The 26,573-nt window shown below is 44.8% G+C and overlaps 1 protein-coding gene across 3 annotated transcripts in view; it reads right to left on the bottom strand.

The window, feature by feature from the left end:
* LOC119389649 (palmitoyltransferase ZDHHC8) overlaps positions 1-26,346 on the bottom strand; it is a 41,072-nt gene extending 14,726 nt beyond the window's left edge. The window contains exons 1-9 of one of the 3 annotated variants that reach the window (XR_007415730.1): positions 25,883-26,346; positions 21,994-22,115; positions 19,540-19,602; positions 18,012-18,169; positions 16,408-16,580; positions 15,465-15,567; positions 14,773-14,864; positions 13,806-13,953; positions 3,958-6,336 (exon numbers count right to left, since the gene is read on the bottom strand). Coding sequence is in view for 2 of the 3 variants with exons in the window: in XM_037657006.2 (XP_037512934.1) it covers positions 5,518-6,336; positions 13,806-13,953; positions 14,773-14,864; positions 15,465-15,567; positions 16,408-16,580; positions 18,012-18,169; positions 19,540-19,602; positions 21,994-22,115; positions 25,883-25,974 (1,770 nt within the window). In the remaining variant the exon portion in view is untranslated. Of the gene's footprint in view, positions 1-3,505; positions 6,337-13,805; positions 13,954-14,772; positions 14,865-15,464; positions 15,568-16,407; positions 16,581-18,011; positions 18,170-19,539; positions 19,603-21,993; positions 22,116-25,882 lie in introns of those variants that run through there. The other 2 variants (XM_037657006.2, XM_037657007.2) reach the window with 2 other exon arrangements.
* Between the last annotated feature and the right edge of the window lie 227 nt (positions 26,347-26,573).

The raw sequence follows: 26,573 nt of genomic DNA, 5'->3' as shown, positions 1-26,573 counted from the left end.
TGATCACGGTGGTTCGTACGTCTTGCGCTGAGAGCACAAAGGTCACTTGGCTCACTGCAGCGGCCGCTTTTGCGAAAGGAGCGCGGTGCTCACGCAGAAATAAGTTACAAATGTGACAGTTCGCTCTCATCTTGTGTATGTTCGTTCCGTGCGTCCTTTATGCAGCGCGTTGCAAGTTTCGAGCTGCTTGCCGTTCTTCGTGCGGTATACAGTTTGTTGCTGTAGCATTCATTCCTTCGCCCTTGGGGCGAAAGAATGTACAACAAACGCTCAGCCACGTCTGTGAAGACACGTTTCACTTTCGTATTGTACCGATTCCTATGACAGAGGGATATCAGCCAGGTTTTTTCTTATATCACGCGATAGCGGTCACGGACACCGGCGGCGGCGGACAACTATGGCGCCAAAATCAGCTGTTGTGATCTCATAACAGCTTTTGCTGTAACAAACTTCGGCGCCGACAATGCCCCCTCTTCGCTGGCCTGCATATGACAGGCGCGCAAAAGTCCACTTGCGTTAATATAAACACCTCTGGTTGCCACTGTTTTCGTTTTTCGCACAATTTCAACATATATTTGCTTCGGAATTCCTGCCCGAGGTACGCGCTAATACTGTACCCTGAGATATGCTCACATTACATGAGCTCAGTTGCTCCAGATTGCGAAGTTTTCTCGCGAACCGAAAAACGATTGAAAAAAATTTGTTTCACTCTTGAACGAAATAATAGATAAAGTTTTGGCTACGTTTTCGTTCCGGTCGAAAATATCGTTTTTCTTTTTTCGTTGTTCGTTTTCGGTTTTCGTTCCGTTCCGACACCCTGCGCGCAGCACAAGATATGTGGCACTGAAGGATTATCTCCACGTATATGCTGCTCACATTGCACCATGTCCTATCTTGTACTTTGATAAATGATTGGTATAGTTTGTGCTGTGTTTCTCCCTTGTGGGTGTCTCTTTAGGCCCAAAATCGTGATCGAGCACCGGAAACTCCTTCTGCAGGGGACACTACTTTTCCCTTAATAGACTCCGCTTTGTGATTATTTCCGACTCCATGTTGAGTGTGAACGGGGTAAACTTTTACTCGGCCGTACAGCACGAACTCTTCAAGATGAAGTTAAACAAGATTAGCCAACCATGAACTTTCGCATAAACGTGTTGCAGCTTGATGACACATCGTGGATTCTTTGTCCGTACATATACGAAGAGTGCGTGCACAAACAAGCAGCGCAGCACTTCTCCGCCATCTATAATGTACAGTGCAGAACAATTTAAAAGCGACCTGCCGCGGCCGTTCTGCATCACTCTCAGTCGTCCTCCGGCTGAGACATCTCGGAGCCTGCGAGACTGCCAGAAACGTCAATGAAGACGCTGGCGACGTTCTCGGCCGCACTGAACGAGGCAGACCGCGTGACAACGTTAATTCGGCACGGACCTCCTGATTCGGCCAAGCGTCGCGCGAGTTCCTCCACGCACTTGACCCACGGCTGCGGCGGAGGCGGTTCGTCCTGCTCGGCGACGTAGTCCGGCACGCTGCTACGTCGCCTCACAACGTATGCAGGTAGCGACGCACGTCGGGGAACCAACACACTTCCTACAGGTCCTGTCGGCGGCACGTCCACGAGTCGCACTGAAATGGCACTGGGCTGGCACGTCGAGGGTGCTTTCTTCACGCCTAACGTCACTTCGAAGCTCACCGGCGTGCGAGGTCCCAGTCTGAACGACCACGTCTTCTCGGCCTTCTTAGGTTCTGTTTTGCTTCCGCCTCCTCCAGAAGGCTTCGTCAAGGTCGAGGCACCGGATTCGGACGTCGCGGGCGCCGGCGTACCGTCCTTTTTCTCTTCGACATCAGCCTCCTTGCTCGCGTCCTGTGACCAGACGACGCCTTCGCTACGACGACGTCAGCCTTCTTGGTCGCGTCCTGCGGACCCGACGACGCCTTCGCTTTCGACGACGTCAGCCTTCTTGGTCGCGTCCTGCTGACCAGACGACGCCTTCGCTTCGACGACGCCAGCCTTCTTGGTCACGTCCTGCTGACCCGACGACGCCTTCGCTTCGACGACGTCAGCCTTCTTGGTCGCGTCCTGCTGATCCGACGACGCCTTCTGACCCGAGGTCGACACCTGCTTGGCAGCCTTAGTGCGCTTGCCTTCTTCCTCTTCAGTCAACGCCGGGCCGACGCGTACCTCGAGGCGCACGTCCGGCTAGAGCTTCCATTCCAGTCGCGTACCCGGGAGTTGACGGCCGCTTCCAGTCGCCGCAACCTGCCGAGTATCAGGCACTTGGCAGTAGATGTTCGCCACAACCGAGCACTGGCTCGTGTCGGACTTCGCAAAACAGAAGCGGGAAGGAAACCTTGGCGGCGATGGCGACTGCTGGTGGGAAGTGCAAGGTTCGTCGGGGAGTACCTCGACCTCGACGAGCTCCGTCTCATGCGCCGGGGGCATGGGCGCCTGCTCCACTTCCTCGGTCGTGGATACCAGGCGAACGGCTCGTACCCTTGTCGACATGGCGACGCTCTTTCACCCTCTTGCGCGACCTCAGTGGCTTACGAGCGTTGAATGGACTAGCCGCCGACAGACGTGCTGCGGGCGTGGTTGCGGGTCTCAACGTCTCGCTGCAGCGCAGGACGCCGGCCGCCATTTTAAGAGGGCAACTGTTACATTGTGGTGTCGGTTTCGATTAGGAAACCTGCTCTCTTGCCACGCCTCTTTTTTAGGAGGCCATTCCTAATAAAGTTAGGCTCTTCACTCGGCACCCAGCTGCGTCTCTATAATGTCTGCTTCGGGGCCGCCGTCCCAGCGAGCTTAAGACGGCCCCTCCCCCCTTTTAGGTGACTGGGGGGGGGGGGGGGGGGAGGCACGCTCCGCGCATGCGCTAGTTAGGTGACTGCTCGAGGGCCGCGCCTCTCGTTTGGCGCGCTTGCTTTTGCTTCGCCGGGAGCTCACTCAGTGAACACTCTTCGGTGCTGCTCCGCAGCATGAACACATCGGCCAAGGCAGCAGCGCGGCGGGTTCGCAACGCAGCAGCAACTCGGGCTCGCCGCCAAGACACTGCGGTGAGAGCCCGGGAGGCCGAAGCGAAAATGGCTAATGTATATTTAACAACGTTGTCACGTCTATATATGATGGTCGAGTAATGTGTACGGAGGATTCGCGGGTTACCCGATCATCTCCGAGCAAGCTGCTCTAACATCGTTCACTTCGTGGATATGGCGATGATTTTTTTCCTTTGTTCAGACACAAGCACTGATGCCACTGAAGTGTACTGCCAAGACTATGTGTGCAGGGATAACATTTTCCCAGATTTAGTGGACTCAGGAAAGGCACTGGGAATAAGACGAGCAGTGGTGCCTCTGAACAAAGTGGTGAAGAGTCAACAGTTTCAGTGTTCAAAATCCATATCTGCTACAACGGTCATCCGTGCAGTGCGTGAATGGTCCTGCACTTAATTTCCAAGAATTGCACACTAAATCCACCAATTCACACAGACAATCAGAGAAAAAGAAAAGCTTTTCTTGCAAGCTTTATTTCAAAGCCAATTTTAATTGCACTGCAGCAGTCAAACCACAAATTCAGTTCATAATACTATACTTTTTTTTTGTCTTTTCTTTGAAACATCTGACTGAAAATACGGTGTTAAACGTGCATGAGCTAAAAACAAGACTTGACAAATGCTCTGCTTGGAACTGCCTATGTACATGGGCCCTGGGCGCTGCCCACATCCCTGCTGTCCAGTTTTAATCTAGCCCTAAAAAATCACTTGAGCCACCACGAGTCAGATTCTCACCTCTGCAAAACACACACTTGCCAAGGCTTCGCATCAGCCAACTGAACCCATTTATTCAACAAAACAAGATAAAAATTACGCTAGCATCTTCAACCTTAAAATGTCAGCAGCGGCAGCAGAGAGTCAGCATGCACAAACACACATTATGAAAAAAAAAACAATAAAAAAAAACCCTGCCAGCAAGGGCTCTCTCTCTGTTGGTATGTAAATCTAGATTCTTTTAAGTATGAGTGCTTCAATTACAGCCAAACTCATTGTGTGTGGTGATGTGGTGCATACATTCTTTTCATGCACAAACAACTGTCTCGTGCAGTGAACGAAAGAAAGACTATTAGAAAGACAAACTGACTGTTAAAATAATTTCACAATAATCACAACATTTACAGGTGAAACATAAAAAAAAACATAGCAACAGGTGTAAAAGAAAATGAGAAGAAAAGAAAGACAATGAACATTCCTTGGGCCCACACTGTACACTACTCAAGCTGAACGTCATCCTGACACGCTTGCAGTGCAACCAACAGATTTACTACTGCTCTTCGAATTGGCACTTTGACGAATAAATGATAATACTAGATCACAGGCCTGACAAAGAACACCTAGGCCTCTTTTTTTTTGCGACACTACTTTTCTAATTAATTAAAAACAGTAGAGAGAAATAGAAAAAAAGAAAAATGAATGGGAAATATGGCAGGGTTGAGCCAAACACTGCTCTCCAGGTTGTTGGTGCACCAAGGAGGTCCCCGTTAGACCTGTGACATATTCACACTTATGTACAAAGTCGCACTTTTAAATACAGCCGTAGAGAAGTGAGTGAGCATTCAAAAGTGACCCACACAAGCAATGCAAAATACCCATCCATCCAACAAGTAAACCAGCTTGTTCCTTTCCAGACATGTCAGCTGTACACTTGCTAAGCCTAACCGTATGCTTCATACCCGTGGAAAAAAAATAAGCAAGGCTCGGGACAGAGGTGGCTTGTTCTGCTGCTCAGCATTCTAGACATGGGAATGTTAATAAATAACAATCCTATGTTAATAATCCTATGTTAATAAATAACAATCCTAATTGGTAGAGGAAAACAATACAGCAAAGGAGGTGAGAGAGGAATTTGTTTTCAAAGTTGCACAAAATAAAGCAGGGGAGGGTGGGCAAGTGCTACTACGGCAATGAGAATGCAGGGGACGCAATGGCACACAAATGCTGACTCTCTCCAAAGGTGTGCCTCGGCAAACACAGTGAACAACGAACACAGACTACAGCAACCAACAAAAAACAAGTGTGTGTGTCCACAGCTGCACATATACATAACATCTCCAATGTTTCTGTGCAGCAGAGGGCACCAGAGCTGACCAGCATCACATAGGGACCCAGCACCCCCGGGCACAATCTTTGCTTGTGAGAGGAACTGAGCCCTGGCAGCAGTTCATTGTATGCCCTTGTTTCAATGCTGCCTTTCCACAATGGAAATGCCATCCTCGGGTGCTTGATAATGTGCCGATGGCAAGAGAGTGTTTGTGAACGTGCCCACATGGGCTGGCAACAAACCGAACATAGTGGGTGCCCCAAAAACGAACATTCAGCACAACAGCCAGCACACCGAAGGACTTTGCTTTCTCCGCCCGATTTGCGGTACCCTGATGGCAGCGAAGGCCTCGAGGGAGCCGCAAACACTCCGCCTGCACTCACGACTACGGCAGGCACACTGCGAAACTTATATAACACGGGCCGGCTAGACTGAAATCTCGTAGTTCATGTCGTACACCGAGCGCCGCTCGCCAGACACGGACGTCGTGCCGTCGGCGTTGCGCTGTGGCCGCGCCCCCGACGAGCCCTTTTCAATGGAGTCCGTCATCTCCAGCGCCTTCACGAATGACATGGGGCGGCGCGGCGCGGCACCACGCCCGGAGTAGTGGGTTCCTTCAAGCACCGAGCCCTTGCCGCCGCCCCCTTGAGGCGGGGTACCCCCGCCACCCCCGCTGAGCCGGCGCGCCGACACACTACTGCCTCCGGGCGTCGGCGTTGCCCTGACGTCCCCGCGCGACCCGGGCCGGGGCGGCGGCTGCCTCGCCTCCCATCCCAGCAGTGTCCGGTTCGCGGCGAGATCCGTCGACACAGGAGGCGCACAGGGCGGGTAGTTGCCGTTCGCCTGGTCCAGCTCGCTTTCGGAGACAAAGCGGCGGCCAGACGGGCTCGTGCCACCACCGACCAGCCGGCGCGGTGCAGCGCCGGGTGACGGCAGCGGTGGACGACGCAGCGGCGAGCCGACCGTCGGACTGGTGAGGCTTCGAGGCGGCGTGCGGCACGGGCTCTGCGGCCAGCGCAGGGGCTGCAGCGGGATGCTGTTCGAGGGAGCACCGCCGAGGCTGCTCGGGGGCACCGGGTGCTGCGCGGCTGCCGCGTCACCTGGCAAGAAGCCGCTGCCCGTCGGGCTGAAGAAGTTGGTCTTGGAGCCGTGGTGCAGAGGCTGCGGCGGCGAGGGTTCACAGTCACGCGACTGCGTCGCCTCAAATGCGTCAATGTCAGAATGCTCGACCAGGCCCTGCGACATCTGCCGACAAATAAGAGGGGAAGGCGCGGAATTACGTTATGAATCACCCTCAACCGCACCTAAAAGCAACGTCTCAAATTCACTGGAGAAACAGACATAAGACTAAGTATTTGGTGGAGATCTCATAAGTGGATAGTATGCCCATGTCCGGACTGTATTTAAGCCTCAGGCTGTAATCATGCTCAAAATACCGACTCGTGTTCTCTTTCAGAAAGTGCACTGCACACGCCATCTAAAAAATAGCTGTTTTGTTGCTAAAGGGCCCAAATGAAATGGGCATGGTAATGCTGCCAAATCTCATAAACTGAAATGAAAAGAATTCCATTCCCCGCAACACTGCTAAGGCAAAGACTTTTTGTTTTGTGTATTGTTAGTGTGCCATTCTTATCAGGGTCACTGTTCTTGATCTTGATTCCATTTTCCGGAACACTGCTAAGGCAAAGACTTTTTGTTTTGTGTATTGTTAGTGTGCCATTCTTATCGGGGTCACTGTTCTTGATCTTGTCTTCCCTCCACTTCATCGTATGGCTATCCCTTGCAGAGATTTCTGATTTGCACTTTCAAATTGTTACAGTTGCAATTAAAACGGCAGTGAGTGTACATAATCAGCCATAATTAACTAATGTCAGCCTGCATAGCCTGCAGACATAATCTTTCGCATCCCAACAGCAACAAGGACCACCTTAGAGTAAACAACACTACAACACCCAACTTAACAAATGACAATGGTTGCATGATAGAGATGCAAGAAAGAAATATAAAGACAAAAATTTTTAGGAAAGAAATAAAGCGGAAATCACCTTGTGCTAAGGTGTGACAGAATGCATCACTGGCCATGCAGCCATCAGCCATGCGCATACACAAGTGCTCATTTCTTCACAAACAAGATATGCCGCTGATACGCAGACCAAGAAGCCATTCCTTAGCAATTGTCACAGTTCTAAATATTGCAAAGCAAAGCATGCTAGAAATCTCTAGAAAGGCATAAGCACAAACAAGGCCAGGTCATGGAGACACCAAAAAAAAGATCTTCACCTCAGCTTCCAAGATTCTGGCTCTTCACCTCAAGCTATGCAGTTCACTTTTTAAAGAGTAGTCCAAAAAGTTTGTGTCTTTGTGGCAAAGATTTGCTGGTGATTGTGTACTAAGCGCTGCCAAGATTATAACAGTGCAGAAAAACAGTGCAGCTAGCAAGACAACTCTTGACGACGATGAATGGAGTGGCAAACTTTGTTAGCAAGACCTCAAGTTTGAGTACACACGGAAGCCCTGATGCTAATGGCCAGTAATAGCTGTCTTAGAAGGACAGCACCAAGCCTTTGTCAGCGATGGGTCAGTACACAATGTCTTAGAGAATGATTGAAACACTATAAACAATTAGGAACGTTAGGTTCCATCATTGATGCAAAGGATTTGTAGATAACAGCAGTGGTACAACGTACTGTGGCCACATGACAGTGTCCTCAAAGACTTGCAGTGCTATGTGCTGGATGCGACAGCCTCATCAACATTAGAAATCATCAGGTAATCAGTGGCAGCATGTGAATTTGACTGTACCAAGGAATCATTGCTGTGACGAAAAAAGACCGTCATAAGCGTGCCCCAGAATTATTATACTCCAGATCATGCTTGCAAAGGCCAATTGTTATGGGAAAGCATTGTCACCATCTGACAAAGTTGCAACGTAGTGAAGGTGAAATGTTTATAGCAGTTCACAACAAATGCATGCCTCCTTTGAAGCAATGTAATCGCTCATTTCAAGCAGGTGAGGGCAATTTACACCACCGCCACGCATCTTTTAAAACCTTGAATTTTCCTGCAATTCACCTCAAGTTGGCCCTGGCTACTCTGCTTTTTCTTTCATGACAAGTAAATACTGTTGAAATTGCCTCTGCAATTGCTAGAATGTCATTCTTGAACCGAATTATTTCCAGTAACTCAAAATGAATCACATAACTGCATGTGACATGCTTATAGGGAAGGAGGTGACCTTGTGTAGTGAGTACATAGAGTGTAGAACATTTTTACTCCTTTTAAAGAATACGCATTCGTTCTTGGATATCACACAAAATTTATGAACACCCTCCACACCATGCAGTCAACTGTGGCAACCAAAGCGCTGAAAGCGCTTTGGTTATTATACACAACCACAGCTTCAGTTCACTGAACTACCACCTGTCCTGTCTCTGCTGAGGAATTCTGAATGACATTCAATGCAATCTCCTCTGGCCTTATTGACAGGTAGAGATGAAAACTGAACTAATATATTCAATGCAACTTGAAGTTAGTCACTGCAGCTACCCTGAAGGAGGCAAATAAGTTTACAGAGTGTTGAATTAGACCTAGCGATGCTCACAGACATGACTGCCAGCGCACTACATGTCTGCTTGGTAATCACAAAATGTAAAGGCAATCAATCATTCCAATGCAATACGCAAATATAAAAGAGTTGACGACCGAGGCTCTGAACTTTTAACAATGACAGACCACTGAAACGGATAGGTATCAAGCAAGTTAAAACTTGCAATAACTGAGAATATTTCATTTCACAATGCCAGTAACGCTTTCTCCTGTTGCCATGATGCTTGGCCATAACAGGGCAGTTCAATACATAGGCGAGCGCACGGGGCAGTGAGGCAACTGCACCCCCCCCCCCCCCCCAATCACCTAAAAGGGGGGGAAGTCTGCCCCATGCTTTTACTCAGTAGGAACTGCTGCATCATTGTTTATAGAGCAAGGTTATGGCACACAGGTTTTTCACAGTAGTGGTGGCCAAAGGCCCCTGATGTTGCATTCCAATAACTGTTTACTTCCCATCTTTACTCCCATAAAGCCAGGGACCAAAGGCAGGCCATTGTGAGAAGCACTTAATTCATTGATATTTTTTTTTTTCAATGGGGAACCCTGTGGACGCCTATGGTTCCATACATTAAACAAAGCTGTTGCAATTGAAACCCACAGCTAGCAGCGGTAGCACCCAATTTGGCATCACGGAAACTTGAAGCAGCAAGTGCATTGAATGTACTTCCAATCCATTCAGCACTCAAAATGTCGCATTGCCTCGTACCAATGCATCCATTAGTTGCCATGCTGTCACTCAGGCTGAAATGCATGCTAGCTATGTGCATTAACAGGTAAGCCTGTTGAACCCACTTTGACAGAGACAGGATCGCATCTCGGCCACTGAAGTAGCTGAAGCAACTTGCACTGACACCAGGCAATGTCATCAAGAAAGCAAGATGAAAGTATGTTCCATATGAATGTTCATAGACACATTACGCGTAGAGGATTGACAAAGAAACAATTGGACATATAGAAATGTCTCCAGTGTTAGCCGCAGCTTGGTAATGTGACAAGTACAAAAGCCAAGCGCATCCAAGCATGGCAAAAAGAAATTGCAGCCTATGTCTCATGTTAAAAGCCAGGCAAAAGAAAAAAAAAGACTTCGAACATCACCAGCAGCAATGCATTTAATGAAAGAAAAAAAGAAAGTGCTAAGTGATATGCCACACACTATTAATAAGAGAGAGTCTAACAGAAAGATAAGCAATGGCATCTACAGTAAGTTCTGACCTGGTAAAAAGTGTCCAATTCAGACAGGCGTGACATTATATATCTTAAAGAGAAGAAGAAAAGAGAGAGGGAAAGAGAGAGAGAAAAGAAAATGTCAGCAGGCTCGTAGCTCACATAAAATGGAGACAAAAAAAAAAAAAACGAAGTGTCGCATGAGTGCGATGCCCTGCTTGCTTCTGTAATTAAGGAAAGAGAGAAAATTCTTTGATAGGTTATATACCAATCTGAGCAACTGGCACATCAAAGAGAACTGAACTTTCTAAGCGAGGTGTCATAACTTGTGGAAATGCCCCAGGTCCGGTTGCCGACAGTTCTTGGAGATACTTCATAATCGAAACCCATGTCGTACCACCACCTTGGAGTTCCCAAACAGGACAAGTTAGAATAAACCTTCTAACGCCAAACGCAAAACTTGCAGGTTACTAGCTAAAAGAGCAGCCCGAAAACAAATTGTTGTCAACTCCCATTCGCTATGCGCAGGGCAATTGTTGTTTTATAATTATTGTGGATTGCATTTTGATGCAATAACTTTGGACACAGCTAGCTTCGCTGGCTAATTTATACTGAGCACACAGTCATACAACTGCCCTCAGCACCGCACGAAACTTCAACGAAACTAACAATAAGTAAGAAGTGGTACCAGTAGAAACTAGTAGCAAGCTCCTACCGGTGGTCGAGGACTTGCAGTTTTTGCCGCTAAATCAACCAAGATTTGAATTTTATGCAACATACGCACAATAAACAAAACATTTCGAGACGAAATTCGTAATGAAACTGTGAAAACTGGCAGGTATTCTCGTGCTATACAATATTTCCACAGATGGAAGTGTATATGGCAGAAATGTGGCATGCTCACCATTTTCTGCACCACTGTCAAGCATGATGCCATCATTGTGGCCTAACAACTCGCACGATAAGAGCTTTACTTTCAGAATTCGTATGAAAGGTCACAGTTCTAAAACTATCCGTTTCTGTACAACATTTACAAGGCTACTTTTATCCCTAGTGGCACAAAAAAAAGAGAGGGAGCAGCTTGAGATGCCAACTTGAAGAAGATCACATGACTCACAATTTCTTACATAAAGATATGTGTGCGATAAGCCAGAGTTATGCTTCACTTTTACAGGGTAATTTTTATTTATGTTTAAACTAAGGAAAGTTATACTAATGATGTCCTGCTCAAGATCACGGAGGGGAAGCTGATGCAGTAATGAATTGCAATAATTTGCAATGATTTGCACGATGCGTACAAGACAGCAGCATGCTTAATCACGAACTTAAGTGGGTGCTCATAGGTATACCACCATAAAAACATTTGAAATATTATTACAATTGTCAAGAAAGCTCAGCATACCCCAATAAAACAGTTTTACAGTGCTTACGGCACTAACATACATCATATTCCATGCCGATAATTGTATAGTATGATGTGGTAGACTGGGTGTTGAATTGCTCCTCTGTGGCCTGCTTAAGCAAAACACTTTTGAGAGCCAATTTAAAATTAAACAACATTCACAAGGCAATAATTAGATGTTTTGATTATAAAGGAACTGTGCAAATTTGCATGAACACTATCATGTGCCATAAGGGTACTCGCGTATGTGAACTGAAAAAAAAAAAAAAGATATGCTTGAGAAAAGAAAATACAAAATAAAAATCACAGTGCACATGGCTTGAAGACGGACGCACCAGCTCCTGTTTTTTTTTCTTGAAGTGTTCAGTGTTCCCTTGCGTGTGGATGAAGAGTAGACAAATTTAATTCTTATAAGTATTATTGAGGCTGGGAACATTGCAGTAAGCAGCTTATTTCATCACAGAAAATATAAACAAGGTTACGGTGCAATGGAGCTAATTACAGCTATATTATAGAAACCAGTATAAGTTGCTTCTGGTATAACTTGGTGTTACAGGATTTGACCATATTTCTAGACATCAAGCTAATAAAATAAAGAATTATATTCTGTCACAACATACTATATATTCCATAACAATGTATTTTTTAATAAAGACTGCTTATGTGAAATAATGGGCTAAGTAAAAAAAATTCCGAGCTTGAATGTACTAGCAGTACTGTTACTCAAAATTACTATGAAAAAATGCTTGGCTTAAGTTATATAATTTTAGGAAAATGTGATGCATCATTCCAAGAAATACATGGAAGTCAAGAGGGGACCTGCAGCACCTTTTTTTCAAATTACCAGAACACACTTTGAGTGATGCTAATGTTTTCTTTGCATGTTACCGAATATACCGTATGTCCGGGGAACGTGTTCAACGTCTATTAATGAAATTGAATTCTTTGCCATGCAATACTACCATTGGTAGGCTTATGCAGAGTACATTGTTCTTTATGATACGATGGGCTTCCTAGATTTCTCATGTGGTTTGGTCAAGGTTAGGGAACAAAATGACCGTGCTTTCAAAAAGGGCATTACGCTGGCACGGCTGATGATGTGATGCAAGATGGGACGACGGCGAGCCACCAAATGAATTTCATTGCTCTCTGAGGCATGTGCGAATGTATAGGCCTGTCTGGCCGACACAAATATGACCACAGGAAAGGTGAATTTTCGTAAACCACTCTAAACACACTATCGACAAAACGATGCATGTGCCTCCAATTCACTCACATAATCGAAGTGCTCTACAAGTAGGTTAAAAGTGCACTTAAAACAATCAGGATCGCCTCGTAAAGTGAACAAAATTTTCTCGAATGAAGACACGTATGTGATAGCCAGACTTGCACTTCACTTTTACTGGGTAATTTTATTTATATTTAAACTAATGAAAGTTATACTAATGTTCTGCTCAAGATCATCGGGGGGGGGGGGGGGGGGCTGATGCAGAATTGAATCACAATAACTTGCAATAGCTTGCATGATGTGTACGAGTCAACTTGAAGATTTACGTTAAGATTCCTACTGTAGGTAAATCTAGTAACACAAAAATGCAGTGTTGACACACACATCAACACACACATCCCATCAATGTGCAGTACAAACTTGTCTACTACAAGCAAACCATGCAGTTGAGAAAATTTAAAAACAGTAACAACACAGAACGTGTTTTAACAAGAATTTTAGCCTAAACACTGCAGAGAAAAACATGATGTTGGGCTAATTTTTAACTCTCCTCAATAAAATAATTGGAGTGCTGTTCAGTACACCAGCATACGCACACATAAAAAGTCATTATTTTAGTGCCTGTGAGTCTTGTATGACTGCATGTGTGGGTGTATTTGTGAATGCAAGTGTTTCAAATTGCATCTTAACTATTTTGTAGAGACACTACATAGGCAGGAGAAATATGCGTGGTTTTGGCACGGAAAACCTGAGATATCATTATTATTATCAGAAATATGTGTGTAAGCACATAAGTGCAGCGTGATCATGAAAAGAATAAAGACACGCTTGGTTACGCCTGCCCGCTGGAGACAGCGGTTCATGTAAGCTCTAGTTCAGTCACCGAATATCACACTATTCAATCAAGGTAGTCAGCGCTTGTCCTCTCCCTCTCTCTCTCCATTAAAAAAAAGGGGGCGGGGTCAAACCTTGTCATTCAACTCCCTCATCAAATGATGAGAGACACTTGAAAACTTGAAACCACTAGGTAAGCACATTAAAAAAAAGTTACCTCTGGATTTGTACAATACAAACGGAATATCTAGTCACACAAATGGTGTAAATGGGATGGAAAAACATATTTCTGTATCTTGTCGACAGCGTTCTGTTCAAACAGTGCTGATGCATGCTTCCAGAGCCTAAGGTGCGCCAACTGCCAAGTCACGTGGTGGTGCAAGTGCCTAGTGTTGGCGCCAAAATCTCTAATGTGTGATTACTGCATTAAAAAAAAAAAGAACAGAACAGGACAGAAGGGCAAAGTGGCCTGCCACTGACCTTGTTGTACGCATTGCCCATGGGGCTGCGCATGTTGCTGGTATTGTTGTCCGTGTATATTTTCACCTGGTTGTCATTGATTTTGAGGAGGTTGGAGCAGGGAGGTGTGGCGGCCGTCTTTTTAGCCTTCTTGCGGTGACTGGCATAGCTGCGGCAAGAAAAACAAGACACCCACAGTTAGGAAACAGTGCACCAGCAACCTTAGCTGTGCAGAGCAGTATTTTAAAAATATCTCACCAATATTAGTTGACAGGTGTATGTATTACATCAGAATGTATAAACATATATCGTGATCTTCTACAACAGGGTATACATTACCATCACAATACATCAGAATACATCATACATCAACACACATCAGAATAATATCATCACCATCTATAATACATTAGAAGGTAGCGGGCGTTACTGCAGTTAGCATGGCAGAAAAATTGATGGTGTGACGAAATTTGGAAATTTGCAGTTGCCAGATTAGACAGGTAAATCTAGATTGCTGACAGAGGACATTGTCCTGCAGTGGACACGAATCAGGCCGATCACAACATCACCACATCACGAGAGCACAAAAGGTTGCGAGGATTTCGAGGAAGACTAGAGAGGAAGTATTTTGAGCAAAATTGTCCCCTGCTGCCTGTATACAACCGATAAAATTTTACTTACATGAGTGGGAAATCTGTCTAATTAAGGTACGTTTATGTGGCATGTTCAAAAGTGCCGCAATGCTTTTTTTGACTTTATCGTCATCATCCGAAAATGAAAACTGGACAGCGCTTAAGCATGTCTGCATGGCGCAAATGTCCAACAATTTAAACCACACCTGCTTCCGCAGAATAAAACTTAAAACTTGTACAAACACGGTTAGAGACAAGAAAAAGAATTGAATCCATCCAGCGACAATCCATAGGCTCAAGGCTCTAGAGGTTTAAGCATTATTAAACCTACGAAGCAATTTATTTGAAGATCTCACCTAGGGTACTGAGGCCCGCATATGGTGTAGCAAATATTGTTCCAACAACCTCTTGAGAATGGATTGTAGCCACCTCGGAACTTTCCTGTGACCTAGTTTGAGAAACAAGAACGTCTAACGATTAACCATGACACTGTACATGGAGAGAAAACCGAGCAAGCTGGTATTGGCTTACGGTGAATAACAACAGCCCACTCAGAAAAGGAAAGAAGGCATAGACACAACCCAAGCGCAGACACAATACAAACGTTTGTGTTGTGTCTAGATGCCATTCTTTGCATTTTTTTAGTATGCTGCTGCTGTTCGCTACACAAGCAACCAAGTGACCTTGCGAATGATATGCGCCATACAAGCACACAAAAGGAATGAGGGGGAGAAAGGATGAAGACGTATGCCCGATGCACTAACAGCTGCAGGTGACTTTTCCAGTCAAATGACAGGGAAGCCAGGTAACGTTCGCTATACCAGTGACCTAGTGACTTTGCGGATGATATGCGCAATACAAGTACAGAAAAGGAATGAGGGGGAGAAAGAAAGAAAGACGTATGAACAATGCACTAACAGCTGTAAGTGACTTTTCTAGTCAAATGACAGGGAAGCCAGGTAACACAACCACCTTATGAATCAATGCATAAAAAAACAGCTCTAGTCTTCGAAACCACTTTCCATAGACCACACAAAAGAGGACGTACCTGCTCATTTGTGGTTCGACCTCGAGAGACTAGAACTATGTGAAACCCCGTGAGGCCCAAGATGGGGATGAAGAGTACGGTGCAGATCACTAGAATGACCATTCTGGCAGTGCAAAGAGTCAAGGTCAGTTCACTGGGGAGCATTCACTTGACACATAACTGTACACCTCACAATGACAAATATGTACTACCATTGTTAAACAACATCAATTCACAAATGCTGCATAACCAAACAGCACCTTGAGAACAAAATCCGCCTTATCGGCTAAGTTCAGCTGAATAGCGAAACAGTTCGATTGAATTACCAGTGCACAGTATATAAATAGAAAGACCGGACGAAGCACTTTCTCTGCTCATTGCTTGTCCTACCCTACTCCGTTTAGCTAGCCATAACACGTAGCAATCAGCGCAAATTAGTACCATTTCCAATAGCAAAGCTCGGTGCCCCAACAGCCACGAAACCTGCCTCAGCATCGCTAGTGAATGGTGAATGTGTGCTGCCAAAAAATGCTTACTTTCAGTTTGCCATAAAAAGGCAGCTAGTAGTGAATGCTTATTGCACTCAGTTGTTAATCGCGTGCACCCCCATCCCTCATGCTGTCATCAGAAGCTGGTGACATAACTTCAAAGAGGCATCATCTCTGCACTGCTCTTGTTTTCTCTATTTTCCGCTGTATCAAGCCTCTGCTCCAAATAAGAGCCAGCTTTACGTTTTTCGGAGTTCTCAAAATAATATAGCTCGGAAATACCACTCAACTTGTCAGGATTTAGTCAAGGAATTTCCCTGATGCCCTACAGAGCTGATCTCGTTCCTAAAATCTGCCTGCGCTGTTGCCACAATTATAAAAATTCAAAACAAGGTGCCCACGGTGCATCGTTTCTGAAAGTGCACTGTACATGGGACGAAGAGAAGCATACAGTATATATGTGTAGCCAAGGATACGTGATGATGCTGTGGTGACTGTTGAGGCGATGGCGGTTGTCCAGGATGTACACGAGGCACATGGCGAAGATGGAAATCATGTGGGTGCTGAGGAATATCAGGAAGAGGAAGAAGTAGCGGTAGTTGCGCCGCCCTATGCAGTTGTTCACCCAGGGGCAGTGGTGGTCAAATGTCTGCACGCCAGGAAGAGGAAGCAGAGGCCAGCTTTCAGAGAACACAAACACTTTTCGCATAATAACAGCATTAGCGATAAGTATGAAGAACAGCAAAAGGACAGTAAAGGCAAATGTTATGCCTGACTAGAATGATCCGAATATGATCCTGAAAAGCTCTCAGAACTTGCTTTGCACAGATTGACTTGGTTACACTAGAAATTTCAAATGAAGGCAACATGCCTCTCGAACAGCAGACAGCAGCCCCCCACCCCAAAGTTGAAAATTCACTGCTCACATGCCAGCACACACTGAATGCCAGCACATCAACAGTCCTGAAAACGTGCTCTGCCGGACAGTGCCATTTTGGTATTAGGGCACCACCCACTCGTGCAAAGGCTGCCAAGAGGGTAGCGTGAAAAGCAGGTATCAGTAGCAGCTCTGCACACAAATTTAGGACTCACAAAGGCTACACTTTCTAGTGTTTTTATCACATTGATTATAGACACTATTTCAATGAGGGCTTGAAATGTGCAACTCAGAGCTGGTTCTGAGTATCTTCATGCTAGTGGCACTGAATACCAACAGTATGCTGAACTATTCAAGTGCACTTCTTCACACACACCTTGTCTGTAATAACCATGATGAAGCTTGAACTAGAACTACAAATAAGGTATTGGCGCACAGACTGGTGCTGTCATCCCCGCTGCCCTTCAGTGGCGGCACACTCCAAGATTTCAGAATGCGTCTCTCAGTGTCAACGATGATATTAATTGGAGGCTGGCCAGCCTGGAAGCAAGATGTATGCTTGGAAAAGTTGGCTTATATTAGTTCACATATTGTCTATCCCGTGCCCCATTTGCACCACAGTGACACTTGCAAAAAACTGCTCAGAAAGGGCAATGCCTCAGACCTTTAGTAGCATTAAAGAGGTCACTTAAGTTTAACTTAACTCATGTCACATGGGTATTCTTCAACAGCTATAGTGTAGACAGCCCTTTAGAGTGGTTGAGCTTTAAGGAGCTTTAACACCGCTGCAAAGGAACTACACAGCAAACTCGATAGTCGTTGATATGCTTTAGTATGCTCTTTCAAAGTTTTAATTTGAATGTCTGAAAAAATGCGAAGGCCTTTGACATTTCGATAGAGTTGTGTGAAACTCCGTCGACCCAAAAGACTGTTGACTCGATGGCTTTTGAAAAGCTGTCTTAATGGCAAAACCTACTTTACTGTTCAGTCAAAAGGCAATCAGCTCAAGTGCCTTTGAAATGCCCGAGCGACACTAGCATTACTGTTCCATGAGTGTTTCGCTAAAGGTGATGGATGTGCCTCACATGTTCTTTCCTACGAATACAACGTTTCACAAGATATAACAGACAATCTCCTACCTGCTGCGTTCGAAATGATACTAAAGGCAAAGGAAGCCAATCTAAGCCAAAACTAGAGCCTGACCTCTATGCAACTGTTGCATACGCTGCAGTGGGAGCAGCGCGGAGGACGGTAAAACTGGCATGTTGTGCACCACTTCATGCGAACCGTGATTCCGTTGATCTCCACATTCTTGTACAGTGGAAACCGGAAGTCATCGTCCTTCTCGTGATACAGTTTGTCTGAAAAAGCAAGAAAAAGGCCGGCACGCAGGGCTTAGCATTCTATTACCTGCCATGCAAAAAGGGCACAGTTCTTTCCCGAGAGTTCCTCAGAATACTACTTACTTCATATGCAAGCAAGCTGACAAAGCAGAAAAAGCCTAAAAGCCTTTTCTTATTCTGCTTCAGTGACAAAATAAATATAAAACGTACCAACGTCTCAAATATGCTACCATTTCCATCAACAGTGGAAGAAATGTTGTTCATATGTGCCTGCCATATACTCCCTTCCTTCTCACTCTGCTTCAAAAAAGTATGAATTGCCAGAATACTGAATAATCAGCAAACAAAATTTTCCTAGATTACTTTAACAGCATTCATAGTAAATTTTTTTAAGGATTATGTATGGGTGAAATAACTGGTAACGGCGCTAAAAAAATTAGAAGAAAAAAAAATGGAACAGGGTAAGGACAGAAAACAGAGTAAAAGAATACATTCGTGTGCATTTCCTTGCTCTTGGATGCGTTTTCCAGCTGCTTTCTCCCACACTCGTTCCAACTTTTACGACGAACACTGGCCTGAGCACTCGAAAGAAGACTTGCATTCGTTCTTTTTTTTCTTTGTTATTCACATCTAGTAAAGACAGCACCAAAGAATGTACATAAACCACAAGGCACAGCACGTAAGGTGAACCACAAACAAGAACACAAAAGCACATATTTGACATCCAAATGAAGCACAACCATGGCACACAAGCAAGGACACCATCAGACACAACTTGTGCTGCTGGCTCACCTCAGTACAAGTGCAAAAAATTTGCCAGATATGCTCTAACAAGCACAAAAATCAGGATTGTGAACATACTGTGAATATGAAAAATGCTTCGTGACTCCATCAGGTGTTTTATAGTCTCGTCAAAACAGTGCCATTAAGAACAACAAATCTCTGATTAGCTGATGAAATTAGTTAATCAGAGATTAGCTTGCATAATGTAGAGATTCCTTTGATTTGAACCTATTTTCTTCTCATCAGCAGCTACTCAAAACTGCCGTATCCTGGTGAAAACATAGGCAGAGATTCTTCAATATAGTTGACAAACCAAAAAAAGAGAGAGCTTGAAAACACTGCTTCGATATCCTGGCCCAGCATCAACTAACATGGCCTTGTTCAAACAAGCATGTCTACAAGTCGGGACAAGGAGTGTGGGTCTAATCACTTACCCAGCGATAACATAATCGGCAGTTTCGGACAATTTATTGCACAGGTGAGCACTAACGAGTTGCTACCCTTCTGCAAACGAGCAAAACATGACAACCACCACCAAGGACAAGACGACGAGAGACGTGACATGGGCTAATTAGACAAACCCAAAGTGAAGAAAAAAAACCCACATTCACGAGCAATATCCTCGATCACTTTCACAGCATTTGAGGGCTGACGTGTGCCTCTCTTTTCTATGACAGAAAAAAAGGGGGAAAAACAAAAGGAAAAACAGGCAATCAAAACAGCAGAATCATGCGAACAGGCAAATTCAACAGTTTCACCTCGGAACAAGAAACTAGTGTTCCCTTCAGGAACTCTTGCAGTCACTCCTTCAGTCAAATGCGGCAATAAAAAAAAGCTTTGTGAAACCTGGTGATGTCGGTGCTTGTGATTCAGAGAATATGGTGTCTGCCGATTACTACCCTTTTCGGGTCTCTTTATGTGATCTTTCCATACAATAGTTTGACGAAAGATATTCTTCAAGTAAACTGTATCAGTTTTGCAATTCTTAACCAACCTCACCTATACAAAAATAAAATGTACGAAGCTCGAGCAAGTTGCATGGGTCAGTGGCGAGTTACCGAACTATCTTACCTGTCAGTGCTATGTGAGGATGGAATACTATGCTGACATTTTTAACTTTTTTTTTGCCAGTAAATGTCAGTGACAATTAAGAAAGATGTACAGCAAGTATTGTCTCTTTTTTTGTTTCTTAAAATTAGCAGAAACCCCCTGTCCTTTCAGCATTTGATAAGGAAGAATCTATATTGAAAAACAAAATTTTAAAGCATCCCTCAAGGTACTAATAGCACAAAAAAAGAAAGAATTTAAAGCATTAGAAACAATCAAAACAATAACTTAACTAAACAACATGCTGCATTTTCATGCACATAAGCTGAACAAAAGAACTTCAATAACAAAGTGAGAGTGCAGGCTGATTGCAGGTTCCATCTTGAAGTGTGGCTCTGTAGCGATAAATGCAACACCCGAAAGCGAAAATTGTGTATCAGTTCACCTCGGATTCCTGCGAAACCATGCTTACTTTCACCAGCAAGAAAGCGGTGCAATAATGGAATTAAAAAAGAAACGCTCCTTCTTCGACTCAACGTAAAAGCAAAAAGCTGATTTTTCTGTGACGCTACCCAAAATATAAAGGCCAGCAAATTTTTAAAATGGTGATTACTGCATTAAATGAATTGGGAGAAGGTGCATCAAAGTATGACCAATTTAGTAAACACAATTTAACTTTTAAGTAGACCGCCATAATGTCGCCAACGTGCAGTATGGTAAAGCCATCTTGGGACTTTCATAAAGGGGACTTATTGCCACAGGTTGCTTTCGTGTGGTTTGATGTTGCTAAGTGCGGTTATTTGCATGCACCGTACGTGCAGATTCCCCCTTCTCATTTTCAACGAGGGCCGGCAATCGGCAATGCGGGCAGTGCCAAGTGGAGCAAGCAGGACCGCCTTACAATTTGCAGGCAGCACTCGTTACTTTGCTTCCTTTTTGACTGTCGGCTCATTTGCGACGTTGCCGGTGACAAGCAGCCACGGGTTCGGTGCCAGACATGCTGTCCGAATGAATGACTGAAGCGGCGCGTACGGCGATGCCGTTACGCCACTGACTGCTTGGCAGGGAGCCAGACAGCCCCAGCCAGCTGTTACAGCATCGGTTCGGAGAACATGCATTGTCTTTCCAGTGCCTTACACGCCCCCGCTTTTTAATGCATTCTTCACTGCACATGCAAACGTCATGTCTTTACCGCTGTCCTAGATGGCACTACATAGATTTCCCAGCACTCCACCACAAAGGGGCTTCCCCAACATTTTAGTAAAAAGACTGAAAATTTTGGATCAACATCATGAGCTTTCTGTTCGCATCACAGGCACATTTTAAAACAGTCTGTGAAGAGGTAACGACATGTCCATAGCTAAGAACGTCCAGTAGTTAATATCAAGCGAGCCAAGGATTTTTAAAAAAAGCAGCCAAGGCTTAAAAAAACGAAGAATAATACAAACATTGCTAGATTTGGATGCATTACAGTTCAGAAAGATTCATGCATGTCACTCAGTTAAAACTGCTTATACAAGTGAGGTTCAGTGCGTTACTATTAAATACAAAAAAGAACGAAAGCTGTGACAAAAGAAATGGGTGTGCAAGTAAAAAACACTATAATGCCTTGTTCTCATTGCAAAACTCACAATTTAGTATGCCGAGTAACAGTATATTAAAGTGCATGGCCAGCGTTTAATAAAGGGTCCCATTCCTTTCCATCAAGGGATCATGTTAACAACTTGTCACAAGCAAAAGCAAAAACAAAAACATGTAAAGAAAGGATTCACTCGAAAGCCTACGTTTCCAGAAAGTGTTATCGCATCAAAATTAAAAGCTAAACTTATACGCATGAACTTATGTCCTTAGTGTCCCAGTTCTTGAGAGCAAACACGTGCACCTTCCATTTAGAAATATTTTACTGCTACTACTATTAGCATTGTCATAGCAAGCGCTTATCAGGCTGGAAAGCTTCTGCCGAAAAACAAAATGATAAGGAGAGAACACAGCAAGGAGCTGCCGCTAATCACCTTTTGGGATGATGCCAGGATCCATGAATGTGGCCAGGGAGAAATTCACAAGCACAAAAAACGTCACGAAGCCCTGCACAATGGGGATGCTGTAGTGATACCGTCCGGTCAACTCTGGGCAGCTGCAAATAGAGAAGGCAACTATCATTATGTGCGTTACACATGATATGCTGCCACTGTAAGGAAAGAAAAACTGTATGCTCTGCTCGGAATTGTTCAATCGGGTGTTCATGCATTTCTTTCAAGATCCCCTGTGGCAAATGATGCACCTCTTTCATAACTGTAAAGATAGCTTTCTTGGAAAGCATTTTGCCAAACTAATGGCAGTGTATTTGCTTTTGCGAAAGGTCTGTCCAATCACAGCCTACTTGTATTATGACACAGAAAATGCGTTTCTGGCCCTTTTTGATGAAACCATGTGCAAGGGACAAGCCCCAGAATGTGTAGCTAACATTTTGTCTTCACTTGATCTAATGCCTGGTGCTCCCATTTCTTGGCCAAATGCGCAGTACAAAGACGCATGCGTAGCTTATGAAAGGGGTCTACTCCTTCAGCTGGGCTACACAAAGGTGAACACTACCTACATGTGAAATCGATGTTAGTCATCTAGTTAACAAAGCTTTACTGATTGACTTTATGGCACATACTGCAATTTATAAATGGGAGCACGTGAATCTGCAAGGCATAGTGATTTCAAACAATTAGTGTAGACAGGGAAGATGGAAGGGGTGGCAGCTGCCCCACAGACCTTTTAACCTGCCGCCCTCTGTTGCACCAGAAAGCAAACCCTACAGCTAATTACTTTAAAGGCACCCCTGCCAACTTCAATCACCTCTCATACTGCAGCTCCCTCCCCAGGAAAAAAAAAACACAAATCGTGGCACAACTCCTGCATGTGGATCACCCCAGTTTAGACATCGCATCCCCAAATCTGTGGGATTAAATGCATTAGTGTTCCTGTTATGTGTCCGAAAGCATTTTTTTATAGAAGCGGAAAACAGTGAATTAGCTGCATTTATAGTAATGAGAACAGCAGAATGGAAATGAGAAAGAAGAATTTCTGCAAAAAACGTTTGGTGCCAACTTAAATGCATAATTTAAACCTTTAATGAAATGCATCATTCTAGCTACTTTGAGTTTAATAACTCCAAATTTTTACTTAGGCACAAGAAACAAAGCATAGTATACCGCATTTTTAATTAGTTGAGCAATTTTTCAGTTGCAGACATTTCTGCAAATTAGTTACTCATATAGCACTTCAGTCTCTTTTTTTTGTACACAAATTCCCCATGGCCAGAAATAAAAGGAGACAAATTACAGTTTTCAGTGATGTGGAACTGGGTTTGGGCATCAAGGATTTGTAAGTCTTTCATAATTACAGCCGTTAGCCTTTTTAAGAGCACACCGACAGGCTAAAGCGAGAGATAAGTACCATTTGGAACTCAAAGCTGCAGTGTCACAGGCACAACCTAGAGGAAGTGGTGCGAGCACAAAGCACCTTCTCAATGAAAGTCGAGCGCAGAAATGCCTCACACAGACACATGCAACATCTTCTCTGCGAACGCCACATAAAGAACTCTAAATGTCAAGTAAAATGACCCTCCATGCTATTTGAAGCAGCATTTTCAACGGCTTTGCGTCATGGACATCCCTCTGTAGCTTTTGTATGCAAAAGGGCGCAGCTAGACATTTTAAGTGGAGCTGTCCGCCGGGCTATTCATTCAATCTCCCCGTACTTCTCGGATAAACTAGTTACAACACCGCAAGCAAAATGACCAGTTACAACTATTAATTGGGGATTTTGTTGCACAGCCTTCCAATGGGTCATTCTTGAGTTCTCCCATAACTTATGAGGGCTTTATGATGTTCACGTTGTCCAGTTATTTTTAATGTTACAGCATTATGGGTGGGCTTCACCCGCTTATCACATTCCTTTGACAAAAAATGTGGGCTGATCCCAAAGGCAGAGCAGTCTGACACAACATTACAAAGAGCTAGCTGTCATGAGGGTTGGAGGCACAAAACAAGCATGTGAAATACACGGCACACATTCCAAAGAGCGAATTTCACACAAAGGAAGCTGTGTTGGAAGACAATGGTTTGATCCCACCATCAACCATATATTTCTTCACAGATGAAAAAAAAATCATAAACATGAGGTGTTGCTAGGAAAACCCCGTGTTCATGAATTTTTCATCTCTCAAGGTTCCATCTTCCCCTGAACTTCTGCCTTTTTTTTGGACATTTTTTCACGGCATCATGGGTGAACTTCACACCTCTTGGAGGCCTCTGACAAAAAACTGGAGGTGTGTAGAGTGAATACGCTATCAATATTGTCCCACTCGTGCTATTCATCTTTTAAACGTTCAAGCCACCACACAGTCTGGACTTAGAGTTTACATAAGTCTGCGCCACCTACTCTAATTGAAAAGTTCAGTTGAATGCTAACAGCGGCTTTCATTTGTGCAATGAATTGTTGTGGTACGCATTGAGAGTTTCCAAACGTTTCAAGCAGGCCTCCTTCACGTAAATACATTAACATACAAACTACACTTTAGGATGAACAACCAGGCTCCTTTCATATGCCAATTGTCTGAACAGTCAGACATTTTTTTTATTTCTTGCTATTGCTTCAACAAGTGATGCTCTTACTTCAGCTTATTTTTAAAAGGCTATCCCCATGTCGGGCTAAGATTGCGAGGAAGGCTGGCAGGCAAGCTTAACAACACAACACATGACTCATTAAGACGTCAAACAATGCTGTGACAAACGCGTAAAGCGATTGAAACTGCCATCGCGAAGCTCCATTTACAAAAGCACATCAATAACATCTTGACATTTCGCTTTTATTTGTTATGCTGTTCTAGTTTCACAAGAGATCTCGTCTAACTGCGTCTTGTTTAAGCAGGCCTTCGTGAACAATAGTTTTGAAAACATTGGTGCCATACATGGCCTGATCGTAGGTAAGCAACACCCCTGTATGGTCGACACTACCGTTTGAGGTAGTGTCCCAGTCAATCGTGATGCTAGCTACAACGTCATACAGGCAGAACTGTTGTTTAGCAAGTACTGCAAACGGCTTATCTAGGAGAATAAAGACGCACGCAATAGCCTCTGCTAAAGCAGTCGCGGACAGCGTTCCTCGGGCATTACGCATGTTATCAGTGACGATGCGCGTCCAGCCGCTGCAAGCATTTTACGTGAACGTGGTAACGCCTTGTAACTCTCTGTCACGCGCCGGAGACGAGTGAATGTAATGCACGCTCATCAATCCTCATTGCACCGTGATCGTTTGCCACACGCCAGGCAAAGGAACGCGTCCCGACTTGCGTTGAATGAAAAACGAGACGCGAGCCGATTAACGTCGTCCCTAGCGAATTCCGACATGTGAAACAGAGCAGACATAGGAGGCACGGCGCACGATCACTCATTCAACACCGCACTGAAACATCACGGGTGCAAAACGATCCGCAGCTCAAGCACCGCCCTTCAGCGAATGAACTGTCAAGACTGCTCATGCGTGCCAGGTCAAAAGAGCAGTGAGCCTGGACCACCCGGTGTTCCAACTGACAATGTACTACAAGCAACCAGGCGGAAAAGCAGCAGATCACCGAAGGCGAGCGGCAAATTTCGAAAAATTTTCGGCTCTACCATTGCGGGTGACTGCGGGTCGCGACGCATACCACAAAGAAGTGACCAGGCCCGCTTTGCAACGCCGCAACGACACGTGGGGCGGATAAAAACCGCGCCCCGCCAATTCTAACGAGCCCGTCCGCAATGCATCCTTTCCGGGCACTTCTCACTCGCCTGACACACTTATTATAGCGACAAACATCAAAATTAGGCTTAATGAGCCTACACGCAGGGAGCGAGAAGCCGTAGTACTCACGGAAACACGAAAAACAACGTTGTCGCTGTGATCAACAGCGTCCAAGCACATGTCGCCGGTAGAAACCTCGTCTTCGACTTGCATTTGGGCATTTTTGTCGACAGTTTAGCCGCCCGATCGCAGTTTTTTACGAGTCAATCATGGGTTTAAACGCTTGTCACTGAGCAGCTTCAGGTTAACATGGCTGATGACCCTTCGCGTCCACTTGGAGTTGGAGCTCCTCGAAGTTCCGTCGGAGAGCGACCATGGTAGTCTCCTCAGGATCGGACACATTGAGTACGGCTAGAGATGGACCAAATCGTCGTGCACGAAACCATCTAAACCAGCTGCACTACCACTACTCCACAGATTTGTCGCATCCACTCCCATCTCGATACATCTCCGGCAGAAATCTCTCGCCACTGTGGCCAGGCTGGTTTTGCGCAATAGGCTCATTACGCTATAAACGTTCCACACCGCAGCGCCGTTGCTATGCCGTTGCCCACTGCTAGAAAGTATCTCTCATCAACCATACTGAATCGAGTTAATTTCTAACGAGTGCAGCAAAGTAACTATCAACATGCGGAATTATTTTTGCGCATGAACGCTGCACCTGTTCTTATCGCATTATGTAGTGACCGTGTTAGCGGTGTTATAAAGTTGAACAGAACCGAAAATTATCGAGTGTTTCTTTAGTTCTATTACAATACGC

The sequence above is a fragment of the Rhipicephalus sanguineus genome, chromosome 4 (genome assembly GCF_013339695.2).
Source record: "Rhipicephalus sanguineus isolate Rsan-2018 chromosome 4, BIME_Rsan_1.4, whole genome shotgun sequence".
NCBI lineage: Eukaryota > Metazoa > Arthropoda > Arachnida > Ixodida > Ixodidae > Rhipicephalus > Rhipicephalus sanguineus.
Note: the sequence above shows the minus strand (reverse complement) of the source record. Positions and strands in the feature narration are given on the sequence as shown.